Source organism: Falco rusticolus, chromosome 4 (genome assembly GCF_015220075.1).
Source record: "Falco rusticolus isolate bFalRus1 chromosome 4, bFalRus1.pri, whole genome shotgun sequence".
NCBI lineage: Eukaryota > Metazoa > Chordata > Aves > Falconiformes > Falconidae > Falco > Falco rusticolus.
The window spans coordinates 27,144,110-27,159,665 of record NC_051190.1 but is presented as its reverse complement, the minus strand read 5'-3'; the positions used below and the strand labels follow the sequence as shown (position 1 = coordinate 27,159,665).

The 15,556-nt window shown below is 42.3% G+C and overlaps 1 protein-coding gene across 1 annotated transcript; it reads left to right on the top strand.

The window, feature by feature from the left end:
- The first annotated feature begins 896 nt into the window (after positions 1–896).
- TEKT4 (tektin 4) lies at positions 897–15,156 on the top strand. Its single transcript, XM_037387343.1, has 7 exons — positions 897–1,023; positions 1,599–2,143; positions 9,133–9,203; positions 10,688–10,831; positions 11,666–11,888; positions 12,864–13,018; positions 14,766–15,156. Exons 1-7 carry the CDS (start codon positions 897–899, stop codon positions 14,983–14,985), a joined length of 1,485 nt encoding a protein of 494 aa, XP_037243240.1. The 3' UTR covers positions 14,986–15,156.
- Positions 15,157–15,556: the final 400 nt, after the last annotated feature.

The following is a 15,556-nucleotide window of genomic DNA, read 5'->3' as shown; positions in this document are numbered from 1 at the left end:
TGTCTTCTGCAGAAGTTTGTGCAGTGTATAACGGTACCTCTCAGCAGCCGGGGAGTCATTACTCCATGCCCACGGTGTGTTTGTATTATCTGCCGTGCGCACCTCGATGCAGTTCAAGCATCGCTCTCCTCAACACCCAAGGAGCCGATTAGCCTGGATGACACTGGGCGGGCTGCAGTGCACATGGCTTTTTCCTCCTTTTTATTTTCTAAATCAAAATGATATTGAATACAGAGGATCTGTCGCAGTGCAAGGACGAGAGTGCCCTCTATTGTCACTGTGCCCTCCAGCACCTTCTCTCCTTCCTAGGGCACTGAAGAGACGCCTCTTCCTCACAGGCTCTCCTTTAATTTCCTTTCCTTGTTGCACAATGATGGCAACCCCCAAAATTTAATATAATTCGAGTATAAGCTACCTGTTTCTCTCTAGGTGAAAAGTAAACAGGGAATGCTGCAGCAGCTGGATTTAATAGAATCACAGAATCATAGAACGATTTGGGTTTGGAAGGACCCCTAAAGGTCAAGTTCCAACTCCCCACAGTGGGCAGGGCCCCCTCCCACCAGCCCAGGGTGCCCCCAGCCCTGTCCAGCCTGGCCCTGAGCCCTGCCAGGGATGGGGCACCCAAAGCTGCTCTGGGCAGCCTGGGCCAGCGCCTCGCCACCCTCACAGGGAAGGATTTCTTCCTAATATCTAACCTAGAACTACTCCCTTTTAGTTTAAAGCCATTACCCCTTACCCTACAGCTACAGACCCTACTGAAGAATCTGCCCCATCTTTCTTATAAGCCTCCCTTCAAGTACTGGAAGGCCTGAAGCGCATGCACCTGATCTGTGACAAGGCCACAGTCACACAAATGGTCCTTAAGAAAGCACAGCTGGGCTTAAGAATGGAGTGAGATGCAAAAACGTGTTGAATTTAAAGGGCTCAAAACCAGCGGATGTGCAGGCCCCACGCAGGACCCCGGGGGCTCCACAGGGCCTTGCCCACCGCCCGAGGGGCTCTCTGGGCCCCGGGGCAAGCAGGGTGGGGGGTGGGTGGGGTGGGGTGGGGGAGCATGCAGCGCCTCCCCCTCGCTTCCTCTGTTTGCTGGGCAGGAACCAGACTGAAATGCTGCCAGCATCCTCTGGTATTTTCAAAACTGGAAAAAGCGTTATTGCGCGCAGGCGGTGGTTGGAGAAGTTCCTCAGCACACAGGGGAGCCAGAACGCAATCTAGAGGCTGCAGCGTCTCTTTGTTCTCACCCACACAGTCGCACATGGGAATTACAAACATTACACCACGCACAAAAGCCTGTGTGGGGAACTTCTCCCGCCCCAACCCCCGAGGGGGGGAGCGCGCCGCTCCTCCGGCCCGCCCGGCGCCGCCATGACACCGCCGTGACACCGCCAGCGCCCTCCGGGGCCCTGCTCCTTCCCGATTGGGTGGCCTCGTCGCCATAGCAACTGTGAGGTACCGAGGGGCGGGCTGTTCATCCGCTAGTCGCGTCGGGTTTCCCTTCGCAATGGGGGGACCCGCTTCCTCATTGGCTGCTGTTGTTGCCCCGGCAACGGGAGGACGCGGTGCGGCCTAGCGCGGGTCCAGGGCGTGCGCTGCGGTAGGCCCCGGCGCCGTGGCGCATCCCAGCGCCCTGCTGAGCCAGGGGCCGGCGCCGCAGGCCCTGCCTGCCTCCCACCTACCCGTGAGAGTGTGCGAGGTGGCGCGGAACACGGGGCCCGACTCCTCCAGCGGGCTGGCCATGGCCAGCTTCCGTACCGCCAAGCACCTGCTCCACGAGTGGCACCAGAGTAACGCTCATCTCTACCGCGAGGCCTTTACCGGCTGCGAGCAGGCCCAGCGCGGCCGGGCCGAGGCCAAGGAGCTGGCTGAATGTGCTGCTGCTACTGCCCAGCGCACCCAGCAGGACTCCATGACCAGCCTGGGCCAACGGCTGCAGGACATACACTTCTGGAAGGCTGAGCTCCAGAAGGAGACTGAGGACCTTGAGGCCGAGACTGGCCTGCTGGCAGCCCAGAAGCTGCGGCTGGAGAGAGCGCTTGATGCCACTGAGGTGCCCTACACCATTGCCACTGATAACCTAAAGTGTCGGGAGACGAGGCAGCCACCAGACCTGGTCAGTGATGAGGTGGAGGGAGAGTTGCTGAAGGTGAGCAGGATGTTAGGATGTTAAGCGTTGTTGGCAGCTCGCTCTTCGTGCTGCTCTGGTCTCTAAAATGATAAGCAGCTTGGTCAGTACGTGCTAACTGCAGCTCATGAAGGTATCTTCTGATACCAGACCGAGGTCTGGTGCCCCTTCCTGGCAGCCTAGACTCTTCTGGCACTCCTAGCTTTAAGAAGGATTCTTTGAAATCTATTCTCTGTTTAAAAAGTATTTAAAATCACGAGTATGACTAGAGAACCCCAGATCCCTCCTCTCAGACCAGATCCAAACAAAATCAAAACAGAGGTTTCCTGAACCAAGATGGGCATCCTATTCTGGCATTAAACTTCTTCCAGCCTCCACTTGCTTAAAGTGCCCTCATCTCTGCAGGTTACACTTTAAAAATGCAGTACCCAATAAGCAGACTATTCAGGACCAGTGAAACGCTCCTTGCCTGTTTCCGTGCTCAAGCTGTCCAAATCTGTCAGTCTCTGCCATTACCTTTTACTACCGAGTCTGATGCTGTAGTCTTGCCAGGGTTCATGACAAAGTAGTGATTCAACACTGTACTACAGTGTCACACAAACCATCATTTTAAGTCTCCTGCAGGGCGGTACAATGAAGAGTGCATTGTAGTCGTGTGACACATGCATGAAATGATAGCTCCAGGCAAGCTGCGGGGCACAGACATGGTGTTTCTGACAGTTCAACAAACCTGAGACACTCCTGAAATTTGCTTGAGCCTTTTCCTCCCATAGAGGACTCCAGCTGATCCCAGTTTATCTGTCACTGAGATCCAGCACTGCATGTAGATTGCTTTCAAAGCTGATGTAATTATTGTGGCTGCACAGGGTACAAGGGACAGATTCTGGGTCATTTTTCATTCAGGAATGATACATATTGTAGTTTCCCACAAATAATGGTTATTTGCCTGTGGCCTTGAATATCCTATCAAAGTTGATTCATGATGAGTTACTGATTAAACCCGATGATTAATTTTTGTTGTCAGAAAAATGCTGAAGAAACTTATATAGTTGTTGGCATGATAGCATTTAGCACAATAGTTTTTAGCAATATTTTGAATAGGAATTGTGTGCAATTGCTGAATTGTATTCAGTATTTAAGAGGCCATTCCAGTCAAAAATATAAGCATGTGAGAGTCAGTGTATAGGATATTTCAGTGTGTGAATTGTTACAAAATTCAGATTACAGAAAATAAATTATTTTCATCAGCTGCTGGTATTTTAGAGGAATCATGAAGTGTAAGATTTACCAAAGAAAATAATTTTCTGGCAGGATTTCTCTCCTGTATTTCTTTCCCCCTGATCTCAGAGAATAGTTTGTTCATTGCTCAGAAGTCCATCTGCTGCTGCTGCTGCTAATTCTTCACCTGAAATTGTGATTGTGTGCTTGTGACGACAGACCATCAACAGCCAAGAGGGATGTCACCAAAAAAGAATGATGTGAGTTCAGATGAGGCGTGTATACCGGCAGCAGATGGACTCTTGAGAAATGAAGATTTTGTTGCCATGCCAATGACCTTTGCAGTGCAGAAGGAAGAGGAGTACATAACATCAGAGGAAATCCTTCCCATTTTCACAGAGGAATAGATTTTATGGCACGAATGTTTGCAAATAGATGTTAAAATGTGCCCTCTGTGGCTTTGCTAGCTCTTTAAGCTGCAGCTATACTCTATACTGCTTTCACAGTAAGAAATCAGATGGTACCGTGTATTTCTTATTCTCTCCAAAACTGACTAATAATTCTTGACACTTGGAGCTGTTCTTCCAGCTCCAGTTCACTGTGCAGATTTCCAAGTTAATGGTCCAGTTCACTGGTAGCTCTGTGTTACAACATTTGCTTATTTGGAGGGTATGCAAATTTTATCACTAAAGTGCTGACATACTTTTTCTGGATGTTGCTTACTTGACCAGTCACTTTCTAATTCTAACCCTCTTAAGAAATAGTAATGCAAAGGAGGAATTCTCTTCCCATGCAAAAACTGAGAAAAAGAAAGAGTTTCCAAAAGCCAGCTGTGTTAGGAAACGGACATTCTTTTCCTTGCAGCTTTAATTACACAGTTAATTGATATTCTAGGGCATTTCCCTTCCCTTGAAATTCTTCCTCTCCTACTAGCAGCCCAGCCTTGTGTTGGCATCGTTCTCTGGTGTCTTTGCCATGTTCCTGTCAGCTGCCATGGACACATGCATGGGGGAATCTGCAGCTGAGGGAAGGGCATGCCTGGGCAAGGGTCTGCCTTTCACATTGTCATGGAAAAGCTTTTCGTAGGACATAGGTTTCGATCCTGCTTTCAGCTTTCTGCAGCAATGAAGAACATTTCCCAGTTGCCAGAGCATCCTGCTGAGATAATCACCTTTCAGCAGCCCCTTGGCAGATGACATTTAAAGAGACAAGATCAAATACACAATACAAGCAGTTTTGAGTCTCTACATGTAATTGCACTTTTATTATCTGTTCAGTAGGATTCACTTAAGATGACTCACAAAGAAAACAGAAGTGTCTCTGGTGAAGGTTTTATGCATCCAGATATTTGGGCTTTGCCTGTTTTTTGGCACACTGTCTATTTTTTTAGGGAGTTTTGGTTCCAACTCATCTGTCCTATTTGCTTTGCAGTATGGAGTCATATTTAGATCACCCATTGTGATATGTACCCCAACTAAATAGCCACTGCTGGAATGAAGGATGAGGGTATTTAAGTGAAAGCTTCTCACATGCATAGTAAAATCAGCTGTTACTCAGAAGTTCATGGACTCCACTTAACAGCATATTAATCTTTCCTTAATGCAGTTCTGTTTAAAAAAAGAAGCAGCAGACAGACACAACTGTTTTTCCAGTAAAGAAGGATCTTTGACGACTAGAAAGAAGATAAAATCTCTCAAATAGAATAATTTTATTTCTTTGTGCTGCTGCATTTGCTGTAGTTGAATTCATAAAAAAGCAGTGCATGCATATGTTTCATATGAGGTTTTTGACTTTCATAACCCCTATGACATCTCTGAATCCCCTTTGCATCAGTTTAATGACAGTTCAGTATGTTTATGTGCACACATTTAATATTGAAAATGTAAGCCCTAGCAAAGGACTTGCCACATGGTGATATACTGTCAATAAATCATGTTTCAGCTGCATATTTACTGCATTTCAAGGTTATTTCCGCATGTCCAGTGTCCAGACTCATTAGCTGAGAGCCAGATATGTCTGTGGAATAAGTGGAAGTACTTACATTTATGCAATTTTTTTACCCTAGGCTCAGAGTGTTGATTTGTTGTGTGTTTGCTTCAACAATGAAGTCATCCCCAGCTATTCCCTGATGCTGAATACAAAAGCATTAGCCAAGATCCTGTCAACTGTGAAAAATTAAAGTTTAAAAAAGTGGAGAAAGGATGCATATGTATGTATTCCTGCAGACTGCAATAATGAGGCAAGGAAAACAACAGAATACCATTTCCAAACACTGTGATCTGTAGCTTTGCCAAGCGAACCAGTCCACAGTAGGACAGTCCTGTACACAAACAACTTGGTTAAGAGTGCAGTGCTTATTTTCAACATCTGCAAATCATAGATTTTGAAGTAACTCTTGGTGACCAGCAGGAAAAAGGCCAGTCACAGAGCTTAGATTTTAAAGACTTGTTACCTGCTTTCACTCCCAGCTGTAATGAATAATGGTCTTCCTGTTGCACGCCGTGTGGGGGTCTAAATCTAGTGAGAGCTGTAAGCTATCTTGCTTATATTTGCTGTGCTGATGTGTGGGACATCTGGTGTCATGTTGTTACTGATGGATGGATGCAACTGGATTTGTAATCGAGGGTGACTGCACAGCCTCTCTCACGGGGTTCTACCAGTTCTTCTTAACTGCTCTCACTGTGTCATTCTGGCCCGGGGAGTATTTAAACATTGCTGACATCTGCAAGTCACTGATGTAAAAAGTCAAGCTGCAAAAAACCTGAATTTGTAAATTCATGGAAGGCATAAGCATCTGCTCTTAAATGTTTTCTTTGCACCATTAGTTAGACGCTTACAAAGTCATGAACTGGGATGGTTTTATCACTAGATTTGAGTAAAATCTAACTTTTGCATCATAAACATTAAATACTGTAATAAAGTAAATGGCACGCTAAGCTATAAAATGTTCTCTCCCTGTTAATTGACAACCATTTATAATAACAGAGGTTTATTATTAGTAGTAACTGTGGAGAAGGCCGCTGAGAAGAGCCAAGATCACTTCAGATTTGACAGTATTTCATTTTAATAGACAGCACATGAATACATATATGGGAAAAATAAGGAGAGAAAAAAGATGTTTCATCCACCGAGTCCTCTCGTGAACTGAAGAAATGCAAATCTCAGTTAATGTCCCCGGAACCAGAGATGCTGCTAGCTACTAAAGCTCTTTCATTTGCTTTTCCTCTCTTAATGCGGGCTGGGCCTTCACATGAATTGCCAACAGTTTGCTGCACATACTGCATAAAGGTCATCTATTCTGCCACGTGCTAAACCCCAGATCTGCCCCCAGGATTTTAATGTGGAATCCCCCACATTTTTATGGCTGAAATCACAACTGGGGAGAGCTGTGCTTCTGGCTGCAGCTTCCTCTGCCATGGTTATTGATGGAATTTACTCGGCAAAGAATATGTGAAGGCGCAGACCCGGCATTTTATAAGTTCTCCACGTGGGGTATGAGGTTCCCAGCTCCTGCTCCTCTGCAGGTGGTGCTGCCCGACAGGCATTCGTCAAGTGTGGACCTTCTCCCACATCAGTCCTGTCAGCCAGCCACAGCTGTGGGTGGGCAGCAGGCTGGATTGGACCGTGATGGCTAACAGTACGGCCAGGACTGTGGGACCTCGATAAAGGGATCTTAATCTTCAGCCTAGTACCACAGCTCCTCCCAGCTATACAATCTAACTTTTAAACTGTTTTGAAAGTTCAGAAAAATCATTTAGTAAATAAGCATTGAAAATTCATTGCTATTTGCACCTGCTTATTCACTCTTAATTAGTATTAGACTGTCATTAATTATGAGAACTATAACTTCAGTTTTAAATGTCGTATTTGAATGCGTATCTCCTCAAGAGGGAATCCATTTTTAAATTTTATCTTAGGTCATTCAACAAGGGAATTCTTTGTTTTTGTATTGTTTCACTCTTTCCGTGTGAGAGACCTTAATTGCTAAAGGAAGGCTTTTCTCATTCAAAATGGCACACATTACTCACAGGAAACTGGCTGTCTCTTTATTTACATGGAGACTGACTATGCAACACAAAATAGTATCAATTACTATAAATGTAATTTCGAGTGCTGGATCTTTCTAACCCTTTAAAATCCTTTTGAGTTTTTACTTTGACAACTCAGCTATTGCAATGCTTCCTCCCTGCAGAAAGTGAGTTTTAGTGTTTCCACAGTTTGTAAAATGATACCTGCAGCTATGTATTTACTTTAATGTGCTGTTTTAGAGCCTTAAAAATAATTTTTCTTTCCAATCATGATTGTCCTTTTCCATTCAGAATAAAACGATCTTTTTTATGGTCCCTGTTGGTTTCTTATGATGGAGAAACTGACACTGCAGGGACATATGCACTCATTTACTTGTCAAAAACAGCACAAGGATCAACGAGGGCCAGCAGTGTTCTGGGAATAGAGTTTATTAGTAAGTATATACTCCCTTAGCTGTCATTGGATGACTGTCGTTGATGTAAACCAGCAAAATTAATTAGGAGTTTTTCATATACAAAACGTTTTTAATATCCGAATCTCAAATATTAAATTCCTTTAAATAATATAAAAGAAAATTCTTGCTGGACTGGCTTTTATATAATAATATGTAATCACCAGGTCAGTAAAGTCACTTCATAGAGCATTGATATTTAATCCCTAAAGCAGCATTATTGCAGTCAAAGATGAACACCAAGTAGTTTTTGTTCAACAAGAGATTGTTAGAAAGTATGGTCTTTTTTGGTTTGATCATGTTTGTGTTGAAATGACCATTCTTGCTAAAACCAGCTTGAGCTGAAACTTCAGGCAGTGGGTCCATTATCAAGGTGAGGCAAAGCTTTGTGACTTTGAGCAGTCAGCCTTGCAACTCAGAGGACATTAACCCCTCAAACAACATCAAGTATTTGAGATACCTCTGCAGTCCTCGATACTGTCCATCACCAGAGGGAAAAAGAATTCTGGAATAAATTTATCTAATAAAAAAAATCAAAGCTGTAAGCGTCCTTTGGTTTATATTATGACAGCTTTCCTATACCTGCTGAAGCAGACAATAGCCATTTAAATCATTGGGTAGTAACTTCTATTTTTAGTTAATACAAAGCACTGAAAGGAGGCAGGAAAGTAGAAAATTGTGATACTGCCACTTCTTTATGTTAAATAGCACCTTATCACCATACGTCAGGCAAACTGTATTTTTGGAGATCTGCAGGAATCTGATGGGAAGCCTCTCCCTTGCATACAGATAAAAACACGTAACTACAGAACATGGCAGCGGGCTCTGAAGGTACCTGCAAGGACTCAGCAGGTTCTGGAAGCCAGTGTCTTGCCAGAGAAGCTGATCTGTTGTATCATATCCCTGCACAAGGCAGCAGCCCCTGACATCTGAGTTTGTACTTGTGGGGCAGACAGTGTCCTGCTCAGTTTTAAAGTGGCACCTTGTGTTTGTGCAAGGCAGTGGTCTCCTGCTGAGCATGATGCTGTTGCCTTATTTTTTGCCTACTTCAAGACTATGCAGGTAATTCAGATATTCTGTTTAATCTGATAGGCATTAGAAGTATTCCAAGTATTGCTGCCACCTTAGACTGATAGCTGAGTTACCTCAATATCTGCTAACTCCTTGGAACATCGTGTCTTTCAATAATAGGATAAGAGTGGGTAATGAATGGAAGATTTAAGTATTTATCCACTACCATTGATATCAGATTGCTGTGCAGGATAGTATGTGCTGCTCTGGATATCACAGAAGTCTCAATGTTTTTATCTAGGAAGCTGAACTTATCAGAAATATCCAGGAGCTTTTGAAAAGAACTTTGACGCAAGCTGCTAACCAGATGCGGTAAGATGTTTTTCACGATTGGTTAGTAGCTAATTTATATAGCCAAATAATACCTGGCATATAGTGGTACAATGACCAGTGGATAAAGATCTTACCAATGCCAGGCTTATGAGCCATATGAAGTCTATTTAAACCTGAAAAGAGGTACTCGGTGATAAAAATTCAGGATTTTCAGGTAGGGTAAGGTAACGTAAGAGGCATGCCATAAAGCCATGCTTTGTATTTTCAGTCCTCGTTTCCAGTACGTGCATTCAGTTCTCTAATTTTCCAACACTGAATTTAAATGCAATAAAAGTATTATCTGGATATCACTCTGTCTTGGTGCACCACGTGATATATTTGAGTACAGGGTCTTTTATAATAATTTGTCTGATCAAAGGGCCTTTTCAAGATGAGTTTTTTGCCTCCAGATGTCAGTATGAACTCACTCTACCTCCTGTATCGGTATGGATGTTCATCGCATTTCAAAAGGAATATTTGCTTTTAATTTAGAACGAGCCCTTTGGAAAGATGTTACCTGAATCCTAAGGTGCATAAATATGAAGGTTTTAACTGCTGGAAAGCTTGATATTTTAGGTTTTTTAAATGTTTTAAACTGCTCCAGTTTATGCTATTCTACCAGATACAATGAAATATTGTTTTTAGAAAAACTGTCTATAAACACAAAATAAAGTAGTTCTGTTACATCAGTTAGAGTATGAGAGGAGTCTGTTGGGTTTAGGTTTGTGCTGTTTATGATTAAGATCATTTTAATACTACATAGTATCATCGTTTAGTATTGTTGGCCAGCAGAGTATTTAATTTCTTAGGTGAGAGTGACATCTGGTGTTAGCAGTTTATAACGGCCCCACTCTTTTGTAATCTGCAGTCATTCTAATTAAGTGATGTGACTCACTATTGACATCAAAGCAGCATTTTGAAACTTTGCATATCATTGTACTTGTATCTTCCAATGAGAAATTACACTGTGTGCTAGAGTCTTTGAAAGGCTAGATAGGAGGGCTGGGAGAACGGTATAGTGTTACTTTATGGAGGTCTTAAATTTGAGTCACACTCAATGTACTAGTGAAGGACCAGGATGAGTCTTCTGCTACCTCATGTCTTGTCATGGGAAGAGTGTTCTGTTGGGCAAGCCTCCTACCTATTCTCCCCATAACAACATTGAAAAAAATCCTCTGTGTTGTAGTATTATTACATAAAATCCCAAGTTCAGCCTCTCCTTTGCCTCAGGCTGTAAGAGCTGCAAGCCTTCAGCAGGCACAGAACAGCACTGAAAGTCTAGGGTAGTGAATAACACATCAAGCTTACTGTCCTTCTAACAGATAGTTGTGGGAGAGAGAGTTTGGTTAGGATTTTCAAGACAAAAAGGAAAGTTTATGTTCTTACTGCTCTTTGAAAGACAAAGCCTAGCTTCACAAATGTCTGTGATGGTTTTGCTAATTGTATTGTTTTACACTAACCATGTCATAATAATGACTTTTCAGATTAAACCAAGATCACAAAGAGATCTGCGAAATGGACTGGTCAGACAAAGTTGAAACATACAACATTGATGATAAATGTGGAAGATACAGTAACCAGAGCACCAACATCCAGTTCCATCCTCATTCAGTGAAGTTTGAAGAGAGGTGGGTAGTTACTGTCATTATCCTCCACAAATAACTCTGGTAAGATACAATACATCCTTTGTGTCAGTGAAAGCTGTCATGCTGGTCTGAATCAAAGTTCTTTGGACATACAGTGTCATAGCATTAATGTCATACTTACATGGATAGTAAAAGTAGTGCTACCACCTCAGCATGGCATACAACTGATGGCAAAGTTGCTTCACCACATGCCAGCTGAACTTGTACAAGTTTTTCTTGGAAATAATTGGCTTTATACATGTAAAGGCTGATTTGAATCCGATTGAGATTTACCATTTGACATCAGCAGGCATGCCATTCTTTCAGGATTACTATTTCAATAAATCTTGCTGCTTCCCCCTCCCATTTCAGGCAGTGTTCATATGATGCAGTGTCCCAAGTGCTATGTAGTTCCTTCTGCTGCTCAACATGGCCCAGTATAACCAGAGGTGATCTTTCTTTTTGTTTCAAAGTAGACAGAAACTGTAAAGCTTGACTATATTCATGTGTTTATTTGCTAGTGACTTAACAGTTTGTGCATTGCTTTTTGACTTGGTAGTATTAGCTACAGATGGAAGAACTTTGGATGATTTTGTGTCATATATTACTTCCCTCAGAAGCTGCAAGATGAATGAGAGTTTATTAATATAAATATTAATAAAAGGAAAAGGATTATTCTTCTTCCTTCATGTTAAGTCTAGACTGCATGCAACAGCAAAAACAAATGGAGGTTGAAAACAATTCTGCAGGGAGAGAACCAGCTTCAGATTGTCTTTAAGTGCAACTTGACCAAAAGAGCAAGGTTCATATTTGTGTACCATTCACCTCTTCTTCCAGTGCCTCAACGCCAGAGACATGGGCCAAGTTCAGTCATGACAACATCTATAGGGCAGAACAAGAAAAACTGGCTTCCATCAGTCTTCGTGCCTTGATTGACAATATTCTTCATGACGTATCTGAGGACCTGAGGATGCAAAGCGCTGCTGTTAATGAGGCTTTTGCCAAACACTGTGAGGAGCTGGACGATGCAAAACACAAACTAGAGCATCATTTGAAAAATGTAAGTGTTATTTTTTGAATGCTGTCTATAGGCATGATAGTCTCTTTTGAGAAGATCATGGTAGATCTGTCCTCTAGAAAAAAATGTCTTACTGTCAGGTATTGAATGCTGTTTTGTGTCAGCTTAGTATCTGTAAGAGTCTTCAGAGCTGGATTGTGGCCCGATTCAGCTTTTTCTGCTTCTGTGCTTCTCTAAACAAGAGATGGACTTAAATATGGAGAAAATTAAACACTTTCTTCCACATCTGGCTGAACTAAAACCTAAAACTGTGTGATCGAGGAGCTGATCTTTGGGCCAGGATTGCCAGGCTAGCCTGGTTATTGCTTGTATGGAATGAAAGCCATGCTGTGCTGCAGTAGTAGCAGCAGCAGCAGTTCCTGGCAAGTGATGAGAGCATCTCCAGCCTCTGCCCCTTCTCCTGTGTGGAGCAGCACCTACTTCTGTGTTAGGCCATTGGCAAGTGTGGAAAAAATAGCCATCCTTATCATCTGTTGGATAATGACAGCTCGGTAGACTTTTATTTTTTGCATGGGTGTCAGTGGTTATGAGGGAGAAGGGATTCAGAATTTCATGTCTTTTCCATTTTCTTCACTAATGCCAGAAATACATGCATTTCCAAGTTCATCAGCAGTTCCCAATCTCACTCAAAATTACTTTATTTTTAAAATATAATTTACAGTTAAAAATTTACAGTTAAAAGCAATGCATGGAGGTGGGATGTGTTGTCAGGAAACATGGAAGAGTTTTTGAACAGGCTGCAGAATATTTTCTGCTTCTTTTTAGACCAAAGATCAAATACACAGCTTAGTGGTAGAACTAAAGATGTCAAAACCACCTTTGTACTTCTATTTCTTCTATATTTTGGCCAAGTAAGAGGTCAAGACTACAACTGATTCACTAGGACCATGAACAGCATGCACAGACACAATATGTATCTTTTTTTAAACAGTTCTTTTTCTTGATTATCCTCTTTAGATCCTTAAAGAGATTGGAGAACAAGAAGCTAATATTGCTGCTCTCAAACAAACTATCAAAGACAAAGAAGCCCCGATGAAAGTTGCTCAAACAAGGCTGTATGACAGGTCTTTCAGGCCCAATGTAGAGCTCTGCAGAGATGAAGCACAGTTCAGGTAAACACTATTAAACAAGTCCTCCAGGGTGTCTGTTCTACCCAGAAGTGATGTTAGACAGTTTTTGCACTTTTTATCGGTGATGTGTAGCCTTTAGCTTTTATTGCTAGATTTGATTCTGATATAAGTCAGAAATAATTCAATTGACCGAAATCACTATGAGGAAGATACCATTTTAATCTAATGAAGGGGTCCTCAAACAACGGCCCGCAGGCCGGATACAGCCCCCCTCAATCCGGCCCCCGGTATTTAGAGACCCCCTCGCCGCCCCCCTCCACCCGCCCTGCCGGGGGTTGGGGGGGGAATCCAAGCAGCCGCAGATGACTGCCTGCCACTTCATCCGCACGCCGGCCCCCTGGTTAAAAAGTTTGAGGACCCCTGATAATGTATTGACAAATAGAAGTGCTATAGGCTCAATTCTGCCTTTTGTCTCTACGCTTTCTTCTCTGAACTGTGTGGTTTCTTTTTTTATTTAAATGAGCCAAAAAAATACAACAGCAGGTCGATCACTTGCAACCCTTTTGCTGTTAGCCAAAGTTCACCACGAGGTGGACCATGTGCCCAAAGAATTACGCTTTGCTGCCGAGAATATAAATGGGCTGCACATACTCATAGTCTGAGAGGAGTCCTCAGTATTGTGAAGCATTGGGCTGGTGGCATTTGATTTTCAGTAATAATCCGTTTTAAAACTGGGGGTCAACAAATCCTTTCAAATTAAAGGTCTGAATGTCACATTTGTCAGTTTTGATCTCATTATAAGCTTTGTAATTGATTCTCCTCCTTCACATTTTCCTATCCTTAGGAAAAGTGGGGAATCAGCTTTTGCGGGCTTACAGTATCCTTGTAGCTCAGGTGCCTACCCTGCAAAGCCAATATGCTGTTCTTTAGACAGCAAGGAAGAAGTTATAATTAATCCAGATGTGTTATAGCAGCTCAGGCACCCTCATTTAAGGTCCCGCTTCAGCAGACCATGTATGTGCAGTATGTGCACGGCATTTAGTGGGATTTAGGGACACATGCAAGTCCTTTGCTGAATGGGCATGTGTTTAATTGCCAGGCTTATACTGTTTGTAGTTACTCAGTTTGCACAGCACATAGGGATCTTGTTTTCCCAGGAAGTAAATATGTGCCTTCTCTGCAGGCAGATTGCAGTAAAGCACCTGACCCCCACTGACTTTTAATTGAAATGATGTGCTGCTTAGAAATGGTTTGCTGCTTGTTTTAAAATGCTTCTTTTTAATTTTTTTTCAAAATTTTTTAAATTTTTTAAAATTCTTTTAATTTTGTTTTTAATATGCTTCTACTTCTTTAAAAGCTTATCTGCTTTTGAAGTAAAGACTGTTTTCTGATCTCTGGTGCAAGTATCATCTTTAATACTTCAGTTTTATACCAGTGAACAAAACGCTGATCCAGTCAAACTGGACTTACCTAACAGTTTTTGCTCTGTAATTCTTAGTACAAGTGTCCTACGCAGTGGGAAAGGATGAGGATGGATAGGTCCACTGTGCTTAGTGGTAAAAGACGTTCTTGGTACTACTGAAATCATGGCAGACTTCTGTACAGAAGCTGTGAAAACGAACGCTGCTTTTGACCAAGTATGTGTATGCAGAACCTCTCTGAGGTCCTTCGTTGTTGAGTATTGTGATTCTATGGCTGTTGGTCTTCATTCCCATTACAGTTCTTATATTTTTTTGAACACCAACTGGCTACAGCTCTTTTTTTTATTACTTAACATAATTCTGTTCAGGTTGATCAGTGAAGTTGAAGAGCTAACGGAGTCCGTTGAATCCCTGAAGAAAAAACTGCTGGAATCTGAACAGTCTCTGAGGAACCTGGAAGACACACGGATGAATTTAGAAAAAGAAATAGCTGTGAAAACAAACAGTATTTTTATTGATAGACAAAAGTGCATGGCCCACCGCACACACGACTCCCTTATTCTTAAATTAGCAGGTTACCAGCAGTAATCTCAGTACGAACTATGCAAAGTCTGAAAGAAAAATGTAATCTAGGATCTCTCATATAAAATACATGGATGGTGTTATACACAGAAGTACTGTATTCACTGTATTTTCTTCTATTTGGGTTAAAATGCATTAGTTTAGCATTATGGTGGGCTTTGAGTCTTGTCTTTAAAAGTTCTGTAAAACCTTGCCTGTGAAAGTATAGTGAGTTTAGAGCACAGCTTACAGGTAATTCATTACATCTAGAATGTATCTATATCATAGATGCATAATTTATACCGTACGTACTATTTGGGATTTTTACTCTAGTAAGAGAATATATTGAGTGAATATTGATTGTGAATAATAATGATAGAGGCAGGTGCAGATAGAACATTTATAGCTTGCTAGCATTTTCAGGCAGCCTGAAATGACAGCAGTGAAACTGCTTGCCTGACAGATCACATGATCAGCAAGGAAACAGATGAAAAACTTCTAAGCTGCTCAAACATTATTCATTAAAAAAAAGCCACAACAGTTTGTACAGGTTAAATGACAGTCTGCCTGTTGGTAAAAACACTGCCAGCCCGTGACA

Coding starts and splice junctions, on each gene's coding strand:
- TEKT4 (XM_037387343.1), top strand. CDS start 897: ATGCAAAAACGTGTTGAATTTAAAGGGCTCAAAACCAGCGGATGTGCA. Junction 9,204..10,687: donor CAAGCTGCTAACCAGATGCG/GTAAGATGTTTT, acceptor ATGACTTTTCAG/ATTAAACCAAGATCACAAAG. Junction 13,019..14,765: donor AGAGATGAAGCACAGTTCAG/GTAAACACTATT, acceptor AATTCTGTTCAG/GTTGATCAGTGAAGTTGAAG.